This window comes from Carlito syrichta, unplaced genomic scaffold (assembly GCF_000164805.1).
Source record: "Carlito syrichta isolate Samal-C Ts95f unplaced genomic scaffold, Tarsius_syrichta-2.0.1 Scaffold309111, whole genome shotgun sequence".
In the NCBI taxonomy this organism is placed as follows: domain Eukaryota; kingdom Metazoa; phylum Chordata; class Mammalia; order Primates; family Tarsiidae; genus Carlito; species Carlito syrichta.
The window spans coordinates 115,754-123,568 of record NW_007253207.1 but is presented as its reverse complement, the minus strand read 5'-3'; the positions used below and the strand labels follow the sequence as shown (position 1 = coordinate 123,568).

General features: G+C 42.6%; 1 protein-coding gene across 1 annotated transcript in view; it reads right to left on the bottom strand.

The window, feature by feature from the left end:
- The window catches only part of UBAP2 (ubiquitin associated protein 2), a 126,672-nt gene that overhangs the window by 27,570 nt on the left and 91,287 nt on the right, over positions 1-7,815 (bottom strand). Inside the window, exons 11-12 of the mRNA XM_008066797.2 lie at positions 4,112-4,179; positions 1,055-1,244 (exon numbers count right to left, since the gene is read on the bottom strand). Of these exons, the coding sequence (XP_008064988.1) occupies positions 1,055-1,244; positions 4,112-4,179 (258 nt within the window). The remainder of the gene's footprint in view (positions 1-1,054; positions 1,245-4,111; positions 4,180-7,815) is intronic.

Below are 7,815 nucleotides of genomic sequence, written 5' to 3'. Positions count from 1 at the left end.
GAGACTCCAACTCAAAAAAAAAAAAAAGAAACTCAAACCTTACTGATGAACTCAGTAGCCAAAGATTCCAGCATATTAGCAAGGACACTGATATTACATCATTATACAAGTAGCAGAGAGAAAGGCAGAGGAGGAAAAGACATCAATGGTTCAATCAAAAATCATGGCTTTTATTAGGCCTTCTCAAAACAGAAATGGCATCATGCCTTGGACTGTCCCACTTAAGGCACTGACACTATTATATACAAATGATAATAAAACATCAAATCCCCAGACCTATCAGATGATATGGCTAGAAGACTAGAAGAGAGTAAAGTCTGTATATTCAATTCTCAATTTTGTCAGGATACAACAAATGATTTGACTCAGGGGAGAAAATTCTGTTTCTCAACAACAAATTTCAGACGAAACACAGAAGTCACAGTCTTACATGCAGCACTGCATGACACACTCTTTAAGTGAAAGCACATTGCTGGGTGCAGTGGCTCATGCCTATAATCCCAGCACTTGGGAGGCCAAGGTGAGAGGAGTGCCTGAACCCATGGGTTCGAGAACAGTCCAAGCAACTTGGTGAGACGTCATCTCTACAATAAATCAAAAAATTAGTTGGGCATGGTGGCGCGTGCCTGTAGTTCCAGCTACTTGGAAGGCTGAGGTGGAAGGATCTCCTGAGCCCAGTCAGGAGGTTGAGGCTGTGGTGGCTGAGTGTGCCACTGCACTCCAGCCTGGGCAACAGAGTGAGACTCTGACTCAAAAAAAAAAAAAATGGGGGTATACATTCAATCTGATGGAGTGATCATTAGTTGAAAAGAATGTAGTTAATCTTAAAATATATATATTTTTATCTTTGTCCAGGAAACTCAGAGTTGTTAAATTTCACATGGAATCATCAGATATGTGCTTGGAAATTATCACATCATTGTTTTCTGGACTGAGATCTACTATAGAAAAATTTATGTTTAGAAAGTAACTGTAAGATATGTGTCATATTCTATAATACATTTGCTAAAGGGTAAATTCCTTAAAATCCCATAGTGAAATAAAATTAAGTTACCAGACTCTGAGGAGAATAGGAGTTGACAGCAGTGGAGCTGCCAGTCCCTGGTGCCATCTGATTGTTGTGTTGTGAATTTGTGAAGACAAGGGCTTGGCCAAATCCCTGCTGTTGGGAAGTTTCAAAGGAGTTGACTTCTGAGGCTTGACTGGAAAGAACAGGCTTCTGGAGCAAGGCTACCAGATCAATGCTAAGCAGACAAAAAGCAAATGAAAAACCAGTCATAAGCAAATATTACCAACAAACGAATTTGAAAAGTGAATCAAAATTAATTTATGCTAAAAAAATTATCTAAGTGAGGAGAATCATTGGAAAGTGGAGTTTAAGGGGGGTATCAATCAGAAAAAAGACATACAAAGCCACAAAGCACTGAGGAGAAGAGAAACGAAAGGTATATTGAGAAATTTTCAGGGAAATGACATAATGAGGACTGCTTTGAAGTAAACTTAAACACTTTTCTGAAGTTCAGTTTATTCCACTTAGAATATTCTACTCCTGGCCGAGCTCAGTGGCTCAGCCTGTAATCCCAACACTTTGGGAGGCCAAGTGGATTGCCTGAACCCACAGGTCTGAGACCAGCCCGGACAACTTGGCAAGACCTTGTCTCCACAATAAATCAAAATTAGCTGGCCATGGTAGCATGCGCCTGTAATTCCAGCTACTTGGAAGTTTGAGGCAGAAGGAGCGCCAGAGCCTAACAGGTGAACCCTGGGGTGGCCGTGAGTGAGCCACTGCACTCCAAGCTGGGCAATAGAGTGAGAATTCAACTCAAAAAAAAAGAATATCCTACTCCATTTATCACTGGGAACCAGAGTTTCTAGTAAATCCGTATTTTTAGAGAATGAAGACCTCAGTCACAGGAGGCTAGTCAATATATTTCATAATTATCGTAAATATTCCTATAAGTTTTGCATTCTATCCTATATTTATTTATCTATATGTGTATGTGTGTATTCTACATACTCACATACACACACCCCTCACATAGTTTTCTCTCTTAAATAGCCAAGAATAAGTACACATTATATTCACAAATATCCTGTTAATTAGAACTTTTTTTTTTTTTTTTTTGAGTTGGAGTCTCACTTGGTCGCTCAGACTGGAGTGCAGTGGCCGCTTCCGGCCACCACAGCCTCGCCTGCTGGGCTCTGGCGATCCTTCTGCCTCAGCCTTCCAAGTTGCCGGAATTACAGGCATGCGCTACCACGCCTGGCTGATTTTTTGATTTATTGTAGAGATGAAGTCTCGCTGCTCAGGTGGGTCTCGAACCCGCAGGCTCAGGTAATCCACTCACCTCAGCTTCCCAAAGGCGCGGGATTACAGGCTGAGCCACCGAGCCCGGCTTTAATTAGAACTCTTAATGTCCCCCCCAAAATGGACAGTCCAATGTGAAAAGTGTAGCCTAAAACCTGAAAGTATAAGGAAGAAATCACATTCCAGATAATAACTACCTGAAGAGAATGAGCTGCTAACTTCCTATACCAACTCCTCTCCAAACCTACCTAGTTATAGTAGGACCTGCAAGATGCATGGGATTATCTAACATGGTAAAGAACTCCACTAAACATTTTCAAAGGCCAGTTCCCATCAGTTCTCCTAAATGAAACTCTCACCTATGCCAGTGAGACAGGCAGATTCTGGGAGAATTCAAGACTCACTCCTGGTACAGGGCAAAGTTTATAGCCTTGATTTCTTCTCCTTTTACACTATAGTTCTCATACTCCTGGAACCAAGTTGAATTCCCAGACTAGTATTTTGAACCCAAGAAAATATTCTAGTTTATGATTATCATAATTTCAGGAATGTAAATCCAAGGTGGGTCAGGTACAGTGGCTCACACTGTAATCTCAACACTTTGGGAGGCCGAAGTGAGAGGATTACCTGAGCCCAGGGGTTCAAGACCAGCCTGGGCAACATGGTGAGACCTCATCGCTACAATATATTAAAAAATAAATTGGCCAGGTGTGCGGATGCACACCTGTAGTTCCAGCTACTTGGAAGCCTGAGGCAAAGGACTGCCTGAGCCTAGCAGGTCAAGGCTACAGTGGCCATAAGTGTGCTAATGCACTCCAGCCCGGGGAACCAAATGAGACTCTGACCCCCTCCCCCCAAAAAACTGGACTTTTTAGTGATTCTTTTAGTTTTCAGAAGAAACTGTAGTATTCTTTTTCTTTTCTTTTTTTTTTTTTTTTTGAGTTGGAGTCTCATTCTGTCACCCAGACTGGAGTGCAGTGGCCGCTCCCGGCCACCGCAGCCTCGACCTGGTGGGCTCCGGTGATCCTTCTGCCTCAGCCTTTCGAGTAGCCGGAATTATAGGCGCGCGCTACCACGCCCGGCTGATATTTTGATTTATTGTAGAGATGAGGTCTTGCTGCCCAGGTGGGTCTCGAACCCACGGGCTCAGGCAATTCACTCACCTCAGCCTCCCAAAGGCGCGGGATTACAGGCTGAGTCACCAAGCTCGGCTTGTAGTATTCTTTTTCATGTGTGTGTCTTATCTTTTGGAATAGAACTTGCTCTGTTTATTGGTAATAGTAGTGCAACTTTTGTGATGGGTCATATGTAATATAATCACCCTTGATTTATTTAATTATTTTTAAGTTGAAGTTTTTAAGATGTTGCTATTACCTTCAAAACCCCATCTTTTCTGTAATGTAGCGGATTAAAATAGTAGAGTTCAAGCTCGTATTGGCTTGAGAAGATCTAAGTAAATGGTATTATATGAAGAAACAAAAGGCTACAATATGTTAAATTCATTCTCTCAAAAAAGCAGTAAGTCTACAAAAATAAAAGAACAACCATTACATGGGTTTAATATCATCTCTGCCACAAATACTAAGAAATCACACACAGAAAAATTACTATTCTAATTGATCAATGAATTAGGCAATAATTGAAGCGCTGGTCAGCTCACCAATTGGGGCAAAATAAAGGTTAGGATTAGATAAAAAGAGAAAAAATAGAGAACCAAAAATAAAACACGTTTCCTTAGGCAAATGATTTCAATTATGCTTTGAATAACTGAATAACAAATATAAGATGACAACAAGTGTTTACCTTTGACCAGGTGTGACATGATTCTCTGATGGAGCAGATGAGGCAGTGAAGACCTTTGTTTCAGAAAGCTGTATGGAAAGTTTGAAAATTTAATCTTGTTCTAAATAATATAAAACCCAAAACACTGAATTCCTTATAATATTTAGTTAACAGGCCAGGCTAGGTGGCTCAGCCTGTAATCCCGTGCTTTGGGAGGCCGAGGTGAGTGAATTGCCTGAGCCCATGGGTTTGAGACCCGCCTGGGCAACTTGGCAAGACCTCATCTCTATAATAAATGAATTTTTAAAAAAATTAGCCAGGCATGGTAGTGCACGCCTGTAGTTCCAGCTACTTGAAGGCCGAGGCGGAAGGATCACCGGAGCCCAGCAGGTCGAGGCTGCAGTGGCCGAGAGTGGCCACTGCACTCCAGTCTGGGTGACAGAGTGAGACTCCAAATCAAAAAAAAAAAAAAAAAAAAAATTTAGTTATCAGTACTCTCTTATATTTCACCTAAAAGGTGTTCTAATGAAAATGAAATATGCAATTAACCATGACAAGTAATTTTCTTCAGGTTAAGGTAATTTTAGATTGCTAATCCTACCAAAATGATTTCACATCAGGGAAATGATTAGGATAATGGAAAACAACACAGTGAAATAAAGCCAGACCAGGGTTCAAGTCCCAGTCTCACTACTCTTTTTGTTACTACGCACAATAAGAATACCAACCAAAAAAGACTAACACCCAATCACTTTAACGACCTGTCTCCATCAAAGGGAAGGTTTAAAAGGCATTCGACTTCAAACAGCAACTGCCATCTGCCATCGCTTTGTTAAACTCAGGTGGCAGCCATGTTTCCTAGCTTTGGCCCCCTCCACTACCTTGGGGAGGTGAGTCTTCTCTCTCTCACTCTCTTACTCTCTCTCTCTTATTTACTTTCTTTCTTTTTTTTGAGTCAGAGTCTCACTCTGTCACCCAGACTAGAGTGCAGTGGCCGCTCCCAGTCACCGCAGCCTCGATCTACTGGGCTCCGGCGATCCTTCCGCCTCAGCCTGCCAAGTAGCTGAAACTACAGGCTCACGCTACCACGCCCCGCTAATTTTTTTTTATTTATTGTAAGATGAGGTCTCGCCATGTTGCCCAGGCGGGTCTCAAACCCGCGAGCTCAGGCAATCCACTCACCTCAGCCTCCCAAAGCGCTGGGATTACAGGCTGAGCCACTGAGTCTGGCTTTTATTTACTTTCAAAATAAACTTTGCTTGAAAACTTTAAAAAAACCCAACAAACTCACCACCAGTGTTACCTATCAGACGTGCTAAAAGGAAGTCGATAAGTTTGAAAACGTTAAATAGTTGATGTCTTTTGTATTTCACTGATTGGTAGTTTACATTTCATTTTTATTAAGCCACAGTATCTTTTATTTTTTATTTTATTTTATTTTATTTTTCTTTATTTTTTGAGTTGGAGCCTCACCGTCGTCCAGACTGGAGTGCAGTGGCTGCTCCCGGCCACTGCAGCCTCGACCTCCTGGGCTCCAGCGATCCTTCCACCTCAGCCTTCCAAGTAGCTGGAACTACAGGCGTACCACGCCCAGCTAATTTTTTTGATTTATTGTAGAGATGGGGTCTCACCTGCCCAGGCGGGTCTCGAACCCACAGCCTCAGGCAATCTACTCACCTCAGCCTCCCAAAGGCGCAGGATTACAGGCTGAGCCACCGAGCCCAGCTTTTATTTTTAAGAAAGTAATTTTATTGAGGTACAACACATCCAGTAAACTGCAAATATTCAAACTGAATAAGTGGATAAGTTCGGCATATGTATGCTCCTGTGAAGCCATCACCACAATTTTAGGATAATGGATATATTCTTTACTCCCCCAACTTCTTCCTATCCCTGTGTCATCACTCACTCTCACCACTTGCCTATATCCCCAGGCAACCACTGGCATGCATTCTGTTACTAACAATTAGGTTGCACTTTTTAGAAGTTCAAATGAAATAAAGTATGCACTCTTTTATGCCTGGCCTCTTATACTCAGCTTAATTGTTTTGAGATTCGTGCATATTGTTTTAACTCACTTTTAGGGCACTCAGGGAAGACTTTTTGAAATCTCAATTGACATTAATTAAAAATATGTGTTGTTTTCATATTGTCAATGTGGGGAATGGACTTCAAAAGGTTAAAAAATGTTTATCTATGAGGTAATATGGAAAACTAATAAACATGCTGCTTAAAGGTTCCCATCATTCTTATCAATGTTAAATGTCTCAGAACTCTGAAGCACTATATAAAATCATACTTCCTGGCTGGGCGCAGTGGCTCATGCCTATAACCCCAGCACTTTAGGAGGCCAAGGTGAGAGGAATACCTGAGACCAGTCCGGGCAACTTGGTGAGAACTCATATTCACAATTTTTTTAAAAAGCCCAGGTGCTGTGGCTCATGCCTATAATCCCAGCACTTTGGGAGGCCAAGGTGAGAGGATGGCCTGAGACCACGGGAGTAACCAGGGCAACTTGGCAAAACCTCGTCTCGACAATAAATTAAAAAATCAGTCAGGCGTGGGGGCACATGCCTGTGGTTCCAGCAACTTGGAAAGCTGAGGCAGAAGGATTGCTTGAGCCCGGCAGGTTGAGGCTGTGGTGACTATGAGCATGCCACTCACTCCAGCCTGGGCGACACAGTGAGCCTCTGACCTCCTCAAAAAAAAAAAAAAAAATCAGATTTCCTGCCTGAGACAGTAATATGTAAAAAAATGTAGAACAGATAATAGGTGTTCATTTTCTTTAATAACATAAAGTGCTAAATGTATTCCTGATTCCTCAAGGGCTTGTGTTGCATCCTGTTCCAAGGTGTATCTAAAGAGTCCCAATGAATTCATTTTTGCCTTAAAGAAACATATAAGCCGGGCTCAGTGGCTCAGTCTGTAATCCCGCGCCTTGGGAGGCTGAGGTGAGTGGATTGCCTGAGCCCGCAGGTTCGAGACCCGCCTGGGCAACTTGGCGAGACCTCATCTCTTACAATAAATAAAAAAGTCAGCCGGGTATGGTAGTGTGCGCCTATAATTCCAGCTACTTGGAAGGCTGAGGTGGAAGGATCGCCTGAGCCCAGTGGGTCGAGGCTGCAGTGGCTGGAAGCGGCCACTCTGGGTGACAGAGTGAAAAAAAAAAAAAAAGAAAAGGGAGAAGTAATGATAGAGCAAATCTAAAGCCTTATACGTAAGGAGTTTGAGGTGAATGAGAACTACTATAATCACTGACATCATATCTAAACCTGGTAAAATAATAGAATGTTAAATGGTTTCCTTTCTTTCTTCTTTCCTTCTTTCCTTCTTTTTACAAAGGAAGAAGTAGATGCTGTGGTTTTTGCCTGTAATCCCAACTACTCAGGAGGCTGAGGTGGAAGGATTGCTAGAGACCAGGAGCTAGAGACTGACCTGGACAACAAAGCAAGACTGGTGGTGTGCACCTTTGTCCCAGATACTAAGGAGGCTGAGGCAGGAGGATCACTTGAATCCAGGAGTCCAAAGTTGCAGTGAACTATGATCATGCAACTGCACTAAAGCTTGGGTGAAAGAGGAAGATCGCATGTCTCCTTTAAAAAGCTGGGGAGATAAGCCAGGCGCGGTGACTCACGTGTATAATCCTAGCACTTTGGGAGGTCCAGGTGAGAGGAATGCCTGAGCCCACAGGTTCACAGGTTTGAGACCAGCCTGGGCAACGTGGC